Here is a 19,717-nt window from a genome sequence, read left to right on the forward strand (position 1 = left end):
TCTGGGCTTGTGGGTCTAGGCGGAGATGGACAAGCCATGGCATCTGAGCATCAGGAGGCTCAGACCAAAGAACCAGGCCTGGCCTGACTGCTCTGATAGCAGGCCAAACTTGCCACATGGTCTCCTCTGGGCTAACAGGGGGTTGAAGCAGGCGGCTGGTTTTCTTTCCTGCTCCTTCCCTTGGCCAGCACTCAAGACGGGGATATGGGCCCCCTTGGCAACCTTTGGGGTCTGCTGTGGGCCTGACTCTCTCTCTCTCTCTCGCACACCACCACTGCTCACCCCCCCCCTTCCAGCCCTGCTCGCCCCCCAAAAAAGCCCCACGGACATCGCTCTTTGGTTCCTCTAACGGCGAAGCTTTTGGCTCGGGTTATATTTTAAAATGGCAGCGTATAAGACGAGCAAAAAGCTTGTTGGTTGGAGGAGAAAACCCCCACTTAAAAAACAAAACAAGCTCAAAAAAGGCGCTAAGGTAGGTTGAGGTAGGAGGAGCTGCAGTGTTGGTGGCCGGGGTGGGTGGGGGGTACATTCACTGTGCCCAACGAGGCCAAAAAAGCATAGCTGGGGTACGACACACAAGTTGTGGGCCTCGCCTGCGGAGCCACACGCTGCCCCCCCTATGATGACTGCTGTCCCAGGTAGAGCAGGGGTGGGGAACCCTCATGTGCCCCCCAGCAGCCTCTGTTCCTCCTCTCTCTCTTTCTGTGTATAAAACCCTCTGACTTGGCTGTATGGCTGGAGTGCAGCCTACAGTATAAAGGTAAGAGACGAAGCCATTGGCCCGTCTACTTTTGCCTCTGTCCCGAATCATTGGCATTCGGCCCTCAGAAGGTTGGCCTCAAGGGAATGTGGCCCCCGGACTGGGAAAAGAAAGGCCCCCCCCCACCTGAGGTAAGACCATTGAGACGACTTCCTGGAGCAACCTGGCGAGGTCATTGCGGAGGCCCATTTTCTCTCGGCTGTTCCTCCTCTCCCTCATCCGTAGACTGAGGAAGGAAGCCAGCCCCTCCTGCGGTAATAATTGATTCACTTCCCCCCCCCCCACCTGCAAACTTGCGTGTCAGGAAGAAGCTGGCGCAGCGCCTCCAGGACGCCGAGGAGGCAGTGGAGGCCGTGAACGCCAAGTGCTCCTCCCTGGAGAAGACCAAGCACCGCCTGCAGAACGAGATCGAAGACCTCATGGTGGACGTGGAGCGCTCCAACGCGGCCGCAGCTGCCCTGGACAAGAAGCAGAGGAACTTCGACAAGGCGAGTGACTCAGCTGGGAGAAATGGAAATGGGCGCAATTTAGAGTGAAACTAGGGTAACGTCCTCCAGCTCAAGGAAGAGTCTTTTCCCCCTCCATCCCTTCAGATCCTCTCAGAGTGGAAGCAGAAGTACGAGGAGACCCAGGCAGAGCTGGAGGCCTCGCAGAAGGAGTCCCGGGCGCTCAGCACCGAGCTCTTCAAGCTGAAGAACGCCTATGAGGAGTCCCTGGAGCACCTGGAGACCTTGAGGAGGGAGAACAAGAACTTACAGGGTGAGTTAGGGTGAGAACGAGGCCTTCGGCAAAGCCTTGCTGCTTCACAACCTATCCCTCACTTGAGCTTATCCTTCTCACCTGTCTCCCGCTTCCTCCTCTCTCCCCACAGAGGAGATTTCTGATCTCACTGAGCAGTTGGGCGAGGGGGGCAAGAGCATGCACGAACTAGAGAAGGTCCGGAAGCAGCTGGAGGCCGAGAAGATGGAGTTGCAGGCAGCTCTGGAAGAGGCTGAGGTGACACCAAGCGCCGTTCTCCCTTAAACACCAACCTTTGCCCCTCCTTGTCCTCCTATCTGTGCTTCGGCTTCTTTTCTCTGCACCTCCTCTTCACTTCCGTCCCCCTCCCCTATTTTAAATCACTTTAATCACCACAGTTTCCCCACACAAGGAACCCTGGCAGTTAAGAAATTCTTTGCTCCGCCATGAGGCAGGCTGAGAGGGGGGCAGTTTGGGGCACCATGAAAGGAAAGGAAACAACCAGTTATTTAATTTATCGTTGTTGTTTTACGCCAAGAGGCACCACTTGAAGTCTGGACCTCTGGGGGCCAAATAAGCTTTTCCTAACATTTCCTGCTCAGAGCTATGGGCCTTTATCCCTCCCTCCCTTTCTCTCTCCAGCCCGGAAATACCTGGAAACTAAGGTTCTGCACAAACAGTATAGTGCTATATTATTTTAATAGTGCCCACCGCATAACCAAGATCATGTTTACAAAAAAGTCTCACAGCACAAAGGTCCCCTGCAACATTAATTAAACCCTTCCTCCTTTCTGGTTCTGTCCATTCCCCCCATTCTGTACATCACACACACACACACACACTGTGTGTGTGTGTGTGTGTGTATTCATTTTATAAGAAACAAAACATATAAAACAAACACAAACACAAACAAGTAATTCTTATACAGTCATCACATTTTCCCTCTAACATCTTGGGGCGACTTCCCCCAACCTCTCCTTTCTGAGTTTCATTTCCGTTCTTCCTTGACATTCATAGATTAACCGAATGTCCATTATTATTCATTTACTTATTAACTCATTATCTATTATTATTTTCCTAATACTGTACATTTTATATTATATATCATTTACTTAATACCAAAAACCTATAACTACTTCCCCAGGGCTTGTGAAATTTAAATGTTACAATATTTTTTCAAATAATTTTTAAATTTCTTCCAATCTTCCTGCACTGTTTCCTCCCCTTGGTCGCGCAGTCTCGCCGTCAGCTCAGCAAGTTCCATAAAGTCTATCATCTTCATTTGCCATTCTTCTACTGTTGGTGTCTCTTGGTTCTTCCAGTTCTTTGCAATTAGTATTCTTGCTGCTGTGGTGGCATACAAAAAGAAAGTATTGTCCTTTTGGGGGATTGCATCCCCTATAATTCCCAAAAGGAAGGCTTCTGGTTTCTTTAAGAAGGTGTCTTTTAGCACCTTTTTCATTTCATTATAAATCCTTTCCCAGAAGTCCTTTATTTTGGAGCACGTCCACCACACATGGTAAAAGGTTCCTTCTTTCTCTTTGCATTTCCAACATTTATTATCTGATGTATGGTACATTTTAGCAAGTTTTACAGGAGTTAAATACCATCTATACATCATTTTCATCATATTTTCTCTCGGAACAGTACATGCAGTAAACTTACAACCTTTCTTCCACAACCTCTCCCAATCTTTAAACATAATATTGTGCCCCACATCTTTAGCCCAGTCAATCATTACAGATTTCACTTGTTCATCTTTTGTATGCCACTCCAGTAATAAATTGTACATTCTGGAAAGATTCTTACTTTCTGTACATCCTCACTATTGGATAAGTGATGAATTGCCCCTTATTTTGGCAACTTCTGCTCCTCTTGTGGGGTGTGAGAACTATAATTGCCAGTTTACTTGCATTGATATATTTTTTCTTTATTTCTGTATAAACAGGGGGCAGGGAGATGGGGAAGACCAGCATTTGTAGGCCCACTACCACCCCAAGGTATGCAACAGAAGCCAACAAAGAGCAATCCATCGCTTATCTTCAGCCACATCCCAAAAGAAACCATAAAATGAGCAGAACTTGCAAACAGGAAGTGTTTAATTGAAGGCACAGTAGTGCTTAAAAGTTTCAACATTGCTTTGCCTCTCTGTACTGGGCAGGCTGGCATTTCAATTGCATTTCACTGGCGCAAATCGGGTTGTGGGGAAACCCAAGATGAAAGTACTGGAATGCAATGACTTGACATCAGCTTTGTCTTGAGGACTTTCCCATAAAAATAATGAGCAATTCTGGAGAACAGACCCAAAATGGAAACAACTGTGTAACTGTTGACATGATAGAGCCCTTGCTCTAACCCATCATTTCCTGACCTTCTAGGCCTCTCTGGAGCACGAGGAGGGCAAGATCCTGCGGGCCCAGCTGGAGTTCAACCAGATCAAGGCCGACATCGAGCGCAAGCTGGCCGAGAAGGACGAGGAGATGGAGCAGGCCAAGCGCAACCACTTGAGGATGGTAGACTCGCTCCAGGCCTCCCTCGACGCCGAGACCCGCAGCCGCAACGAGGCGCTGAGGGTCAAGAAGAAGATGGAGGGCGACCTCAATGAGATGGAGATCCAGCTCAGCCAAGCCAATCGGGTGGCAGCCGAGGCCCAGAAACACCTCAAGATTGCCCACACCCACCTCAAGGTAATGAGGCTCGAGGCCTTTGTCCCCCACCTCAGTGGACCACAGCCTGAGGGGCTGGGAGGGGAGGTTCACACAGCCCCACACAAAAGGGTGGGGAGGTGTTTATGAGGAGGCTTATACCTGCCACGGGAAGAAAGAGGCTTACTTACAGCTTGAAAAAATATAAATGTGTGTGTGTGTGTGTGTGTGTGTGTGGTTGCCCAGGACAACCAGATCCAACTGGATGACGCCCTGCGAGCCAACGAAGACCTGAAGGAGAACATTGCCATCGTAGAGAGGCGGAACTCCCTGCTGCTGGCCGAGCTCGAAGAGCTACGCAGTGTGGTGGAGCAAACAGAGCGCGGCCGGAAACTCGCCGAGCAGGAGTTGATCGAGGCCAGCGAGCGGGTCCAGCTCCTCCACTCCCAGGTGAAGAGGGGATGGCCCTGATTTCATATGTAAAAACAAACAAACATTAATTTGAGGGGGCTGATACCTTCCCTTTGCAGAACGACAGGGTGCTAATACTTTCAAAGACCAGGCGAGTCCCACAGCCTTGTGAACGTGGGTGCTCTTTTCATCGTGAGATCCTGTCCTTGGTTCATTTTCTGGATTACAGAATTCCTCTGCCTGAACTGAGACAATACCTGAGGTTTTCTGGAGTGTAGAGTCCTTGCCTACCCCCACTCTTCCATCGCCTCCTCTTTGACTCCCCATTGGGGTTTCCTGCCCCAGTCCTTCTCTCTTCCTTCCGCTTGCCAACTCCATTCCTTCCCGTCACTCTCTCTCCCCAATCCTTCAATCTTCTCATCTCCTTCATTGCCTCCATCTTTCTCCCCTCAATTTAGCCTGCTTCCAGTGGTAGCCTCTCCTCCTGCCCCTTCATCCTCATCTTCCTCTAGCTTGCAGCCTGCTACTGATGCTCAGCTGCCACTTCGTACTCCAGCTGGGTTTGCTCCTCTCTGTCTTCCTTGTCAATGCCTCGTCCCTTCCGCTCCACCCAGATCACCTTTCACTTGGTTTGTGGGTCTGATGAAGCCACAGATGGGCAGCTGTGCTACCCCTGACCCCCAATTCCACATACCCAGTAATGGGATCTGAGCTGAATTGACCAGGAATGACTACTAGCCACTGTCGGAGGCGGTGTGCCTCTGAATCTGCTCATTTCTAGGAATCACCAGTGGGTTGAGCTAATTCTGTGCTTGCTGGCTTCTTATAATGGGCATCTGGTTGGCCGCTGTGAGAACAGAATGATGGACCAGATGGACCTTTGGCCTAATACTTTCCATGACACTGCTCCAGCTTCTTTCATTCTGACTCACCCATCTCCCCGCAGAACACCAGCCTCATCAACCAGAAGAAGAAGATGGAGACTGACCTGTCCCAGCTTCAGTCGGAGGTGGAGGAGGCAATTCAGGAGTGCAGGAACGCTGAGGAGAAGGCCAAGAAGGCCATCACTGATGTGAGTACAAATCAGATCATGGAAAGGTGGGGTCCACAACTGGCAACCCCAAAGTTTACTTCTGCCCCCTCCCCTCCACCAAATGCCTGTCCTTACAAGTATTGGCCCTCTAGCCATCTATTTTGTTCTGCTGGGATTTGCACAAGCCCAGTCAGGTTCAGGACCACAGACAGCTCCCAGTGGACCCTGTTGGCTGAGCCATGAAAGATGATGTTGTCTCAGCAAAGGACCGCCATCACCTGAAGTCTGACAGGGCCTTCAAGGGTCAGGAGTTTGGTATAGCGGCGCCTGTTTAGAGAGGAGTACGGGCTCCTGCCCCCTTCACCTCCTCCCCTCGGGACTTTTAAGGCCTGTGTTGGTGTTTGCCAGACTGAGGTAATTCTCTGCGTTCTCTCTGCTTCCTCCAGGCGGCCATGATGGCGGAGGAGCTGAAGAAGGAGCAGGACACCAGCGCTCACCTGGAGAGGATGAAGAAGAACATGGAGCAGACCATCAAGGACCTGCAGCTGCGGCTGGACGAGGCGGAGCAGCTGGCCCTGAAGGGCGGCAAGAAGCAGCTGCAGAAGCTGGAGGCCCGAGTGCGGGAGCTGGAGAACGAGCTGGAGATGGAGCAGAAGCGCAACGCCGAGACCGTCAAGGGCATGCGCAAGTGCGAGAGGCGCATCAAGGAGCTCACCTACCAGGTGCGGGGGCTCAGGTGGCGTCCATGCGGATGGGCTGGGGAAGCTGCGAGGCTATGCAGCGAAACCAAGTGTATGGCGATCAGGGTGCATCACATCTTCTCTGAGCATTGAAGAGACCAGCGTGGAAAATACAATGGTCATAGGAGAGGCGTAGAACAGAATTGGGAACCTTTCTCAGCTGGAGGGCTGTATTCCATTATAAGGAACTTTCTGGAAACCAGTGAAGGCAGTGAGTGCCTGGTGGTGGTTGGAGGATGGGTGGCGGCTAACAGATTGAGGTTGAATCCTGGCAAGGCAGAAGTACTGTTTTGGGGGCACAGGGGGTGGGTGGATGTGGAGGACTCCCTGGTCCTGAATGGGGTAGCTGTGCCCCTGAAGGAGCAGGTGCGCAGCCTGGGAGTCATTTTGGACTCACCACTGCCCATGGAGGTGCAGGTCAATTCTGTGTCCAGGGCAGCTGTTTACCAGCTCCATCTGGTACGCCGGCTAACACCCTCCCTGCCCGCAGACTGTCTCGCCAGAGTGGTGCATGCTCTGGTTATCTGCCGCTTGGACTACTGCTACTTGCTCTACATGGGGCTACCTTTGAAGGTGACTCAGAAACTGCAATTAATCCAGTGTGCAGTAGCGGGACTGGCGACTGGAAGCAGCCGCCAAGACCACATAACACCAGTCTTGAAAGACCTACATTGGCCCCCAGTACGTTTCTGATCACAATTCAAAGTGTTGGTGCTGACATTTAAAGCCCTTAAATGGCCTCAGCCCAGTATACCTGAAGGAGCGTCTCCACCCCCATTGTTCAGCCCGGACATGAAGGTCCAGCTCCGAGGGCCTTCTGGCGGTTCCCTCCCTGCGAGAAGTGAGGTTACAGGGAACTAGGCAGAGGGCCTTCTCAGTAGTGGCACCCGCCCTGTGGAATGCCCTCCAGTCATATGTCAAAGGAATAAACAACAATCTGACGTTTAGAAGACATCTGACGCCAGCTCTGTTTAGGGAAGTTTTTAAATGACTGATGTTTTAATGTATTTTTAATCTCCTGTTGGAAGCTGCCCAGATGGGCAGGGTATAAATTGTTGTTGTTGTTGTTGTTGTTGTTGTTGTTGTTGTTGTTGTTGTTGTTGTCATGTCTGGGGGGGGCAGGGGCAGAAGTGAGCAGGGCAGCGGCCAGAACTCTCACCTTTTGCACTAGAGGTTACATTGCAAATGTCAGAGGTTTCTACATGTACATCTCTGCACCTTCCCTCCAGGAAAACAAGAAGCATTATTAGAGATCAAAGAGACATCTCAGCCAGTCCAAAGCTTGGGGAGGGACGTAGCTAAGGAAGAGTCTCAAGGGTCAGACAGAGAGTTCTGGGGGCCACATTTGGATCCTCCCCCTTGTGGCAGAGGACCAGCAGGCTGGCTGTAGCCAGGTTTGATTCATCTGTTGCATTTACATTGTTAGAGACAATATAATTTCCCATCTCGCCATCGCTTTATTTCCTAATACTTTTATTGTGGTTTTAGGACCACTGCTTTGGTGTTTTCGTTGTAAACAAAAAGCAGTATATGGACAAATGAAGTTTTGCAGAAATTAAAAATTTGGCCAAATTTCTTTTTAAAACAGCAACAACAAAACACCGCTCTTTTGTTTTGTTTTAAATCCCATGGATACTTTTAAAAGGAAGCCAGTCTTAAGGCTGGTGGATGAATGTTAGAACCGTAACACAAAGTATTCCCTGGTGACATTTGATCCCATTTTGCAGTTTTGGATGTTTTAAAATTCCTAAATTTACCGGTTTTCATAGTTTGGAAAGTCAAGGGAAATTCTGATCGGGAGACTGTGCAAAGTGCAAGCATATCTGAGTCAGGTTGGAGGTTTGCTGCATATGTATGCACACCAAAGATGATTTTACCTAGTGCCTTTTTGTGGGGGGGGGACTCAGGGAGACGCATACCCTAAACATTTTGTGAATCTTTGTACTTTTGTCCATTTACTGTATTTATTTTTCCCAATTTGAACTATAAAATGGTGATTTTCTTGAGTCAATATGAGAGAACTCCTAAACATTTTTTTCAGAAAAAAGCATGATTTTACCTATAGAAAGTTACACATAGGGTTGATTCAGATGTAACTCCAAACTGTGATTTATGCCATCATTTACACTCCAAACCTGCATTCTAGGTTTACAGGCAAAATGGCTGTTTGTGCAGTTTCTTTCTTCTTTGAGAATCTCCTTACTCTGTCCTAAAACAGTGACCTCCAAGGGCAGGAGGAATACTATGCCAAATCTCATTTTGTAAACTCAGATGTAATCCCAAGAAACAGCCTGCCCAAAGTGCGGTTTGCAAACCGGCTTCAAAACTTGATTTCGGATCCTGGTTTGGTGGCTACTTGCAAACTATGGTTTGTCAGATGGTGTTAGTTTAAACCACGGTTTGGTGTTACGAGTGAACCAGTTTATGGAGAAACAGTTGTGGATGACAGGTGACGGTTCCCCCCCCCCCATTTTCCTTCCCATTTCTCCTCATCTGCAGACTGAGGAGGACAAGAAAAACTTGCTGAGGCTCCAGGATCTGGTGGACAAGTTGCAGCTGAAGGTCAAAGCTTACAAGAGACAGGCAGAGGAAGCGGTGAGTTCCTGGCTTCTCTCCACAGTTATCTGCCAGCCTCGTCAAAAACAATGGCTGCAGAGACCCAATAGCCACCAGGTCAAATTACAGCACCTTCCACAGCTCCTACTCCTTGGCAAATCAAGAAAAGCTTTGCTAAACCTGAGCTTCCAGGATGCTTAGATTGAACTAAAGTTGCCTGGTGCTTTGCAAGATACAGTTTGCTAGAGTGTATAATAAACCATGGGTAGGCAAACTAAGGCCCGGGGGCCGGATCCATCCCAATCGCCTTCTAAATCAGGCCCGCGGACGGTCTGGGAATCAGCGTGTTTTTACATGAGTAGAATGTGTCCTTTTTATTTAAAATGCATCTCTGGGTTATTTGTGGGGCCTGCCTGGTGTTTTTACACGAGTAGAATCTCTGCTTTTATTTAAAATGCATCTCTGGGTTATTTGTGGAGCATAGGAATTGGTTCATTATTTTTTTCCAAAATATAGTCCGGCCCCTCCACAAGGTCTGAGGGACAGTGGACCGGCCCACGGCTGAAAAAGTTTGCTGACCTCTGGTATAAACAGCCGGCCTTATGGTGCTTGAGCTGCTTTGCAGGATAAAACTTTCCTAAACCTGAGCAACTAGTGGCTCTCATTTTAAGTCTTCTGAGCAGACTTTGCAAGACCTTAGCTGGCTTTTCGTGATCAAGTTCTACAGCTCAGGTTGGGTGGAGCGTGATGAAATGATGCAGGTTGTAGTGTTTCGGCGGTGGTAAAGGACGCACGCGGTTAATCTGGAAACCCTCGGCTGAAATCTCAGACAGTCTGGTGAATTAACCACATGCCTTTCCCCCAGTTCCATCTCTCTTTCAAGTGGATCAGTAAATACCTTCCGTTCTCCTCCCCCAATCCAACCACCACCCACTGTGGTGTCCTTAAGAACATAAGGAGATCCTGCTGGATCAGCAACTGGCACTCAGAAGCATTACTGCCTCTGACTTTATTGCCCTCCGCTCCTTGAATTTGCCTAATCCTCTTTCAAAGCCATTGAAGCGGGGGGGGGGGGGCATCACTGCCTACCCTTTCTCCTTCCAGAAAATTTTTTCATAAACTTCTTTGTCAGCTCTTCCCAGTGCTTTCTCCAAGGTGTGGCCCGAGGGCCGCATGTGGCCCTCAAAGCCTTTTTTTTGGCACAGCTGACACCCAGCCCTCGTGCTGCCTTCCCAAAGCCACTGCAACCTTCCCTTATCAAGGAGTCTGGTCTGGATCATTTTGCCTGCCCCTTTCTGAGCTTTCCCACCTTCTCTTCCCCTCTGCCCCCTGCCCCACCTGCAGGAGGAACAGGCCAACAACAACCTGGCCAAGTTCCGGAAGGTTCAGCACGAGCTGGATGAGGCCGAGGAGCGGGCGGACATCGCCGAATCCCAAGTCAACAAGCTTAAGGCCAAGACCCGCGATGTGGGAGGGAAGGTGAGTGTCGTGGCTGGCTGAGGGGGGCAGGTGGGCTCTGGGGAGGGACCCCAAATTTCCCTTTGTCCTGTTCACACATGACATTCAGCCAGGCCGCAACCTGTGTACACAAACAACTGAATTGTGCACATGACATTCAATGCATGTACAGTCTGTGTTCACAATTTATTATCATTTCGTTATTAATTGCCTTTATACCCCGCCTTGGAGCTCAAGGTGGTCTACACAGCTCTTCTCCCCCTCGTTTAATCTCCAACAACAGCCCTGTGGGGTAGGTTAGGCTGAGGGGCAGAGACTGACCCAAAGACACCCACAAATCAACGAGTGTATGCCCTTTCAGACAAACACTTGTGCATGTGTAGAGGCAGCTTGTACCTGGGTTCAGCATATTGTGTGAACAAGCCTTTGCCGTTTCTTTTCCATTCCACTGAATCAGGCTGTGCATTTACACTTAAGCCCCACACCCTGCACATTCACCCCCATCCCTCCCTCCAAAAATTCACAAGGGTAAAGTAACTTTTACTCAGAGTAGATCCACTGAAATTAATAGTCATGGTAATTGATTTCAACGGGTCTTCTCTGAGTCAAAAATGTTAACATATTGGAGAGCTGCTCCAAAATGTTGGGAGGTTGTTTTTGGTGTGTTGTTGATGGCATTGGCATGAGCCAATAAACCCCCCTGCTTAAAGCTAGCTTTTCTCCAATACAATGAAAAGTTCCAGAATTGTTTAGGAGGTTTTTCCCTAGGACAGGAATACGTATGCACGTTTTCATGGCAGCAAAGGTGATTTCGGAACACACCAACAGCCAGTGTGCTGTAGTGGTTAAGAGCGGTGGACTTGTAATCTGGTGAACCGGGTTCGCGTCTCTGCTCCTCCACATGCAGCTGCTGGGTGACCTTGGGCTAGTCACACTTCTTTGAAGCCTCTCAGCCCCACTCACCTCACAGAGTGTTTGTTGTGGGGGAGGAAGGGAAAAGGAGATTGTTAGCTGCTTTGAGACTCCTTAGGGTAGTGATAAAGCGGGATATCAAATCCAAACTCTTCATCTCCTACCCTTTTAAATGTTGCATCCTGCTTCTGTCTCCCTTGTTTTATTTCTGTGCTCATCATACTCTCCTCTTAATTCCCCCCCTTCATCCTTTCCTTCTGTGCTTCTCTCTTCCAGAAACTTCATGATGAAGAGTGAGGAGGTTTTCAGATCCTCGGTTGAACTAAAGGGCTTTATCTCCAGCCCATTTCACTGAATAAGATGTAGCATTAATATAATCCAATTAATAAAGTTGAACAGCAAATTTAATCCTGACATTGCCGTCCTCATCGTGTGCTGCTGCCCAGCTGCTGAACAGAGAGAATAGGGTTGCTGCGCTGTGCCACCAACAGCCTTGCAACAGGCAGAAATTCAACATGAATAGATCTTTAACATCACCTGTTGAATGCCTGCCTGCCATGGAGCTATTGAAAAAGCACAAGAACCTTCCCGGGGGGAAAAAGAGAGAGAGCAACTCTTAACACAAAGCTGCTTCTCTCTCTCTCTCTCTCTCTCTCTTTCTCTCTCTCTCTCTCTCTCTCCTTCTTATGTTGCTGTTTAAAGAAGAATTTCATTATTCTATTAATGTGAAAATCTGGTTTTCCACTCAACTGTGATAGCTTGAAGTTTTCTCAGTAGCTTTCTCTGGCTCATACTGGTGTCATTTGCTTCCTCTTGTGGTCAAACTGAACATTGACAGGAGAGGTCCCTGCCAGGGTTTCTCTGAGGCTTGGGCCGATTTCCCCCTTCCTCCCCATGCTCAGAAGTTAGTGTGTTTGTGAACATTAAGTGGGGCTTCCTACAGGCAACAGTTTCCAACTTCATACATGGACCTGTCCGCCTTTTCATCCTGCTTTAGGATTATCTCATTTCATCGCTACCAAGAGACTATCCCCTCCGCAACGTTCTGCTTCCCCCCCCCAACCCATCAGCCTCCTTCCGCACCTCTTTCTCAGCTCACACTTTTGGCACACTCCCTCAGATTCGCCCATCTCTGAGCCTCCCTGTTTGCCACCCGCAAATCCAGGCCCTTGCGAGCATAAACAAAAGCCCAAGATTTTTTGTGTACACGCACTTGTGGGACGTGCTCCTTGCGCAGTCGTAAGAGCGCCAGAAGAGTCCGGCCGCAGGTTCGGGCCTGCGACCCATCCAGCCCGAAATCCTGTTCTCACAGCAGCGACCAGAAGCCCACAAGCGGGACCCGAGCGCAGCGGTCATACATGCATGTGCTCACGCTCGCCCATGTGCACCCCCACTCGTGCATGTGTGGGCACATAAAAGGCCAGCGTACCATATTAAAAGCACCTTTTAATTCCGTCTCCTCGTCAAGTTAAATACAAAAGGGAAGGGGGGTGGGGAAAACACTCAGGAGCTCAGCCACCCAGGATCCACGTTCCGGTTTGATGGGGGGTGGGATTCAGCAAAGGTGCACAGAGAGGGTCTGTTGTGGGGTGGGCCTTTGCTCCCACAGAAGCAGTGAGCAGCAGCCCACTGGCCCCTGGTGGGAAGGTGGCCGAAGCATCGTCTTCAGAACCGAGGAGGAAGGGGAGAAGGGGCCAAGGAAGCTGCAGAAAGAGGCTGTGGGGCAGGGGAGCGAGGGGTGTAGGCCAGCAGCAGCTGTGTGTTGATCGCAGGGACCCTCAGCCCAGACCTGGGTCTACAAGAGAGAATGAGCATTAAAAAGGTCAGTTGCCTCTCTGGGTCAGAGTAGAGTCACGGCAAGTTGTACATTATTTTCTTCAGTTACAGGTAGGTAGCCGTGTTGGTCTGCCATAGTCAAAACAAAATAAAATGAAAAATTCCTTGCAGTAGCACCTTAGAGACCAACTAAGTTTGTTCTTGGTATGAGCTTTCATGTGCATGCACACTGAAGAAGTGTGCATGCACACGAAAGCTCATACCAAGAACAAACTTTGTTCTTGTTGTTCAGTCGTTCAGTCGTGTCCGACTCTTCGTGACCCCATGGACCAGAGCTCGCCAGGCACGCCTATCCTTCACTGCCTCTCGTAGTTTGGCCAAACTCATGCCAGTCACTTCGAGAACACTGTCCAACCATCTCATCCTCTGTCGTCCCCTTCTCGTTGTGCCCTCCATCTTTCCCAACATCAGGGTCTTTTCCAGGGAGTCTTCTCTTCTCATGAGGTGGCCAAAGTATCGGAACCTCAGCTTCAGGATCTGTCCTTCCAGTGAGCACTCAGGGCCGATTTCCTTGAGAATGGATAGGTTTGATCTTCTTGCAGTCCATGGGACTCTCAAGAGTCTCCTCCAGCACCATAATTCGAAAGCATCAATTCTTCGGTGATCAGCCTTCTGTATGGTCCAGCTCTCACTTACCGGTAGTTGGTCTCTAAGGTGCTACTGCAAGGAATTTTTAATGTAATTTTGTTTTGATTATTTTCTTCGTCATCTGTGCATCCGCCTTTCCTCTCTGTCCCTCCCTCGGCCAAAGCTCAATGCTGCTAGCCCTACTCAGAGTAAACCCGGTGAAGGAAGGGTGCAGCATCTGGGGGCTCTAGCAACAGAGAGAGAGAGAGAGAGAGAGAGAGAGAGAGAGAGAGAGAGAGAGAGAGAGAGAGAGAGAGATAGCAGGCATGCACACTCTGCTTTTCCATGAGATTTAGGTAAATGTTGCATCCGGCAGGGCTGACCTGAGCCATAAAAGCACATAGAGCTGAAAGAGGAAATGGGACAGAGCATCACTCTTCCAACTTCCTCCTTCAACACTTTGTAATCCTAGGCAACCCCCACCCCATGAGCAAGGGTGCAGCGAGGAAGGGCTCAGGGGTGTCGTGGGCACCAGGGGAAGTACTCAAGAGCACCGCTGCGCCCATGAGCACACTGATGGCGACCCCTGACATGATCCACCCGCTCCACTTCCCTCCCTTTCCCCTGTTTCTGCTGTGTCAGACTTTAGACTGTAGGCTCAGTGGGGCAGGGACCTGTCCTCTTAAATTCGGTATAAAATGCCAGGCATGTTGAGGATCGTTCTGTTCACCCCTGCAGGGAGGCCCCCGTTTTCCTGCCACAGATCTCATCCATGCCACGACTGCGCCCACTCCTTGGCAGCACCAGGATCCCACCCTCTCCCCGGCGCCACTTACCCTGGTCCGACTCCATTTCTGCTCTGTATGTTTTGTAGGCGTCGAAACAGAAGACAGTAATGAGAATCAGGCTGAAGACCTGCGAAGGGACCGAGAATTGTAAATGAATGGCACAAGATAGGAGGGGAGGGAATGATAACAGATTGGGGGGGACGTGGATTTTTTTGGGGGGGTGGTACCCCTCAAACACCCCACATTTGGAAGGACATCTGAGATCGAGCCAGGTCTCTGACAGCACCCACACAGTCCTGCCTTGCAGTGGGTTGGACTAGATGAGCCTTGGGGGTCCCTTCCACCTCGATGACCTGGCATTTGGCTGTCTGTTTATATGCCACGCCCCTTGGGGGAGGGGCTCTGATAAGGGGCGTGGCCAGAAAGGGGAGTCTCTAGGGAGAGGGTTGTTGATAACTCACAAAGGCAGACACCGCAGATCCCTCGTGGCTGGCAGCAATGACGGCAAAGGCCACTACCGTGAAGACTATTGCGGCGCTGATGCAGCGAAGGAAATCCTGTGGCGGGAGGAGAGAGGAGGGTCATCGAGGGCTCTGAGCTGCGGGCGGGAAGACCAGTCGAAACCAGTACCAGAAAGCGTTTGCAAATGGCAAAATCCAAACCAGGAAGGCAGACAAAAAGCTACAGTTCCGCCGCAGCACGAGAAGCAAATCTGGCACAGAGGAAGGCATGTCAATGCGCTTCAGTGTTGCTCAGTCGACTCCAATGCCTCTTTCGGCAAGATGGGCAAGACATTGGAGCACGACGGAGCGCTGCAAAGGAGGTTGTGGGGGAAAGCATGGCTACCCACCAGGCAGGGCCAGTTGACGCGTGTGAGGCGCTCGTAGTAGTGCGTTGCCCGCAGTCCCAAGAACGCCAGTGTCACCAGGACTTCCAGGAGGGCTGCACCCATGTAGGCGGAAATGGAAGCTGTGAGCAGCAGGAAGACCAGGAAGCAGAGGCCCTGGAGAAAGGGGCAACCGGGAGGCAAAAGGACAAGTGTGTTGTGCATTCCCAAGTGGGGCTCACTTTCATATACAGTCGTACCTCGCGTTACGAATGCTTCAGGTTGCGTTCGTCACGGGATACGAACGCGCCGCCGAACCCGGAAGTACCGGAACGGGTCACTTCCAGGTTCGGCAATCCGCGCATGCGCGGATGCGCAAAATGACGTTGTGCGCAGAAGCGCCGGATCGCGCCGCGCACATGCGCAGGCGTGGCGCTTCAGGTTGTGGACCTTTCAGGTTACGAACGGGGCTCCAGAACGGATCCCGTTCGTAACCAGAGGTACCATTGTATACTGTATTTTCCGTCTATAAGACACCCCCATGTATAAGACGCCCTCTATTTTGGGGGACTCTGATTTAAGAAAATGGGGGGGAGATGGCCCCCATGTATAAGACGCCCCAAATTTTTGGACATTTTTTGTTAAGAAAAAAATCTAGACTTATACACGGAAAAATACGGGGTGTTTGTGTGTACCGTATTTTCCATGTATAAGACTATACCCCCCCCCCGGATTTTTTAAGTTTAAAATTGGGGGTCGTCTTATACACAGAATGTTGCAATTAATTATTTCTTCATTTGGGGCTCAAAAAATAGGGGTCATCTTATGCATGGGGGCGTCTTATACATAGAAAAATACAGTATATACTGTATGTCCTACTCTTTGAGATGGAGTCTTCTCTCTCTCTCTCTCTCTCTCTCTCTCTCTCTCTCTCTTTCCTTCCCAGCAATTCATTATCCCGGATGGCATAATTCGTAGCCTGATTTCATCTTCACACACAAAAAATCCCACACCCTCGCTCTGGATTTACGATCGCTCCTCTTAGCTCTGCACTCAGTGTTGCAGATTTGAAACTTTCCCTTTGGGAAAAAAAAACCCCAGCAGAAACTACTCCCGCCACTTCCATCCTTCTGAAATACATTTCAAGTGAAACGCTCTCCCCTACTTTGAGTGACATCTCCCCCATGAAGATTACTGGAGAGCTGCCATGGTCTCCTCTCCATTGGAGCTTTTTAAGCAGAGGTTGGGTGGCTCTCTGTCAGGGATGTTTTAGCTGAGATCCCTGTATTGTAGGGGGGGTTGGGCTAGATGACCCCTGGGGTCCCTTCCAACTCTGCAATTCTATGATTCTACATTTTGGCTGCTCTCCCCTCACCCAAAAGTGCCCCCCCCTCAAAATATTTGATTTCCGCCCCCGCCCCACCCCCCAAAAAATTGAATTGGAATTTAATACCTGTAACAGCAAAGGAGTTTCAGAAAAAAAGAAACGAAAGAAAAATGAGGTTTTTTGAAAAAAGAAAAGTTGTCGTAATTGTCAATAAGAAGTACTGGAACCAGCTATGTGATTTACTGAGCTGATAATAAAAGTTCCAGTTACAGGTAGGTAGCCGTGTTGGTCTGATACCAAGAAGGAATGGGAGTATGGTCCATAATTACAATGGGGTCCATGACCAAAATCAAAGCAATTTGATTTTTTTTAAAAGAGGGTTAAAAAAGAGAGAACCTTGAATGTATGAAATCCAGACACTCACATCGACCCGTGCTTTCGTTTTTTGGATTCTATAGATAAATATATATAATATTGATAATGATGTGATGTGGATTCTATAGATAAATATATATAATATTGATAATGATGTGTATGTGATGTATACACAAAGATAATCAACCTGTGCTCAGGGCGGGTGGAAAAATTAGTGGTTTTTGTCCGAAGCAAAAACTAATCCCTCTCTCATTTCTCCACCCATCCCACAGACTTTTGGAATAAAATGGACCACCAGCTCTCCCATAACCCCTTTCCCACCACAGTCCCTGCCTTAAAACCATCCTCTTCCCTACCCCAGCTCTGGGCTATACATTTGGGATAAAGAAGTGGACCCCCACCCAGCCAAGCCTCCATCAGAGAGGGGACCCTCCCCACAAAGAATGGAGGGTGAGCAAAAAAAAAAAAAAATAAGGCAAGAGAGAGAGGCATCGAAAGAGATCCAGTGGATTCACAGGAATTAGCTGGGAGGGAATGAAAATTTAGCCAGCCAGCTGGAAGGATTGAAAGACAAACGGAGGAAAAAAGGAAGAAGGGAAAGGTCTGCGAAGGAGGAATTAAGAAAAGCCGAGGTTTTTGCACTGCATGGGGTTGGACTAGATGACCCTTGGGAGACCCCCCCTTCTAACTCCAATTCTTTGGTTTTATGCAAAAAAAAAAAAAGAGGAACGAGTGGGGAAAGCGGGGAAGAAAAAAAATTAGGGAAAGTCCTAAAGTGTGTTAATGAAGAAAGGCGGAAGGAAAGAAAAGCAAGGAGAGGGGGGCCACCAGGATAGGGTCCCACTCAAAAGGACGAGCCGGACCGTACCCCACCCCACCCCACAAATTAACCCCCCCCCCAGCAGGATTGGCTAGCTGGCTGGCCCACTTCTGAATTAGCTAAGTGAAACATGATCCCTGAGCAGTTAAGAGAGGGGGCTTCCCCAGAAGACCATTTTAAGTCCAGGCTCCGGAGTCCGGAGTCTAAACAATATTAGGTAACGGCACCACCGAGTTGAGGGGGGAGGGAAGCTGGTGGGATGGAGAGAAAGTGTTTGGTGAAAAGAGAGGGGGGAAGAAGCAGGGGGGGAGCAGGGAAGGAGGACGAGGGTGCGGTGGGTGGGGGTCTTCCGTTACCAGCTCTGCCTCCATCACCACCCCCTTGGGGGAGCGCAGGAAGTCCTTGTCGAGGGAGAAGCCCCGCAGCCCCCCAGGTCCCTCCTCGGGCTCGCCCATCCTGCTGGCTGCCTCTGGCCGGAGGGAGGGCGCTGCTGGGGGAAGAGGGTCGGGGGGGGGGGGAGACCCAAGGAAAAAAAGAGAGGGGGGGAGATGAAAGACGGAGCCTGTTTCTCTCCACCTGGCACCCAGCCGGATTTCCACGCCGGGGAGGCGGGGAGGAAGCCCAAAGAAAAGGGGCTGGAGGGAGAGAAGGAAAAATGAAATGAAGGGAGAGGATGGAGAGGAATGGAGAGGAACGAACGGGTCCGCCCCGTCCAGGCTGGGTCTCAGCTCAAGGGAGACTCTGCCTTCTGGCCCCCGAGTGCCTCTCCGGCCCCCAGGACCACGAGGGGTGGTGGCCGTGGCGCGGGTGGCGGGTCTCTGGGCCCACCTGCCCACTCAGCCCCCCCACCCCCACCCCATGGCCGGACAAGGAGGGGGATTGTCTCTCGAGGGCCAGGAACGGGCTGCCCCGGGGAGAACAAGGGCCGCATTGTCTGGGAGCCGGGAGGCCGGAGGGCAGAAGTGAATGGGGCACATTCTCTCCGCCGCGACCCGTTCAGATGCTTTGCAAGAGCGTGGGAGGAAAAGAAAGAAGTGTGGGGCGCTGGGGGGGGGGGCGTGGACGGATCCGGGGCTGCCGTGACGAGAAAAGGCCGCCAGGGGGAGGTAGAGAGCAAGGGAGGCACCTCGGGCACGGGGGAATTGCGCTTTTCCGCCAGTAGGGGTCGCTGGGTGAAGAGGGCTGGTCCCGCTCTCTTGGAAAAATTTCGCTGGGAGTTACGAAAAACCAATGATGTCTTTCAGGTTCTCTTATTCAGAAAGCCAGTCGCAGTGGATCAGGGACAAGTGCACAAATGAGTCAGGAGTGATCAAGAAGAATCACAGAATTGTTGGAAGGGGCCCTGACTCTAATCCATATGACCCATCCGGGATTCGAACCTGCAAACCTGGTATTATCAGCACCATGCTCTAACTCAGGGGTAGGCAACCTAAGGCCCATGGGTTACAAGCAGCCCAGGGGAGTTGTTTAACCGGCGAACAAGCCACCCCCAAACTGAGCCGCTTGCTCAGCGAGTCCCCACGCACTGCGCTAAACCGGCGTGGCGCGGGGACTCGCTTCTGCGATGCTGAAAATTGCATCTATGCAGACGCTGACGCCGGAAATCGCGGGCGCAATCTGGCCCACGGAGGGATCTCCGCTGGAGTGAACTGGCCCAGGCGAGGTAAACCTTGCTGACCCCTGCTCTAACTAACTGAGCGATCCAGGCAAAGGTACAGTAAGTTTTGGGAGCCATGGACTCCAAAAGGTTGAGAACCACTTCCTTACTGTTTTCTATTTCCAGGATTCCCTCCGCTCTGAAGTGTCATCCAGGCGTTCCTGGACACCCATGTCACTTTTGTTTCGGAAGGAAATCCCAGCCGGCTTTCCATGGCTACTGCAGGAGATTTGCATCTCACTCCGCGGTTTAGACGGGCAGGAAAATA

General features: G+C 50.4%; 2 protein-coding genes across 2 annotated transcripts in view; one reads left to right on the forward strand and one right to left on the reverse strand.

The window, feature by feature from the left end:
• Positions 1-11,667, forward strand: part of LOC117058003 (myosin-6) — a 51,827-nt gene extending 40,160 nt beyond the window's left edge. Inside the window, exons 32-41 of the mRNA XM_033168849.1 lie at positions 1,065-1,248; positions 1,354-1,519; positions 1,632-1,756; positions 3,877-4,185; positions 4,390-4,593; positions 5,501-5,626; positions 6,034-6,309; positions 8,827-8,922; positions 10,228-10,362; positions 11,530-11,667. Of these exons, the coding sequence (XP_033024740.1) occupies positions 1,065-1,248; positions 1,354-1,519; positions 1,632-1,756; positions 3,877-4,185; positions 4,390-4,593; positions 5,501-5,626; positions 6,034-6,309; positions 8,827-8,922; positions 10,228-10,362; positions 11,530-11,550 (1,642 nt within the window). The 3' untranslated portion in view covers positions 11,551-11,667. The remainder of the gene's footprint in view (positions 1-1,064; positions 1,249-1,353; positions 1,520-1,631; positions 1,757-3,876; positions 4,186-4,389; positions 4,594-5,500; positions 5,627-6,033; positions 6,310-8,826; positions 8,923-10,227; positions 10,363-11,529) is intronic.
• A 2,715-nt stretch (positions 11,668-14,382) lies between these two features.
• CMTM5 (CKLF like MARVEL transmembrane domain containing 5) lies at positions 14,383-18,469 on the reverse strand. The gene is made up of 4 exons (XM_033170300.1): positions 18,149-18,469; positions 15,295-15,447; positions 14,906-15,001; positions 14,383-14,571 (listed from the first exon to the last, which is right to left on the reverse strand). The coding sequence occupies exons 1-4, from the start codon at positions 18,245-18,247 to the stop codon at positions 14,383-14,385; spliced, it is 537 nt and encodes a 178-aa protein (XP_033026191.1). The 5' UTR covers positions 18,248-18,469.
• Positions 18,470-19,717: the final 1,248 nt, after the last annotated feature.

This window comes from Lacerta agilis, chromosome 14, assembly GCF_009819535.1.
Source record: "Lacerta agilis isolate rLacAgi1 chromosome 14, rLacAgi1.pri, whole genome shotgun sequence".
In the NCBI taxonomy this organism is placed as follows: domain Eukaryota; kingdom Metazoa; phylum Chordata; class Lepidosauria; order Squamata; family Lacertidae; genus Lacerta; species Lacerta agilis.

Bases quoted from the DNA above. Each gene is read 5' to 3' on its own strand.
- CMTM5 (XM_033170300.1), bottom strand. From the start codon at position 18,247: ATGGGCGAGCCCGAGGAGGGACCTGGGGGGCTGCGGGGCTTCTCCCTC. The intron at 15,002-15,294 runs GTGGGTAGCCAT...CTCCCGCCACAG, and splicing joins GCGTCAACTGGCCCTGCCTG to GATTTCCTTCGCTGCATCAG. The intron at 14,572-14,905 runs GTGAGTTATCAA...GTCCCTTCGCAG, and splicing joins GATCTGCGGTGTCTGCCTTT to GTCTTCAGCCTGATTCTCAT.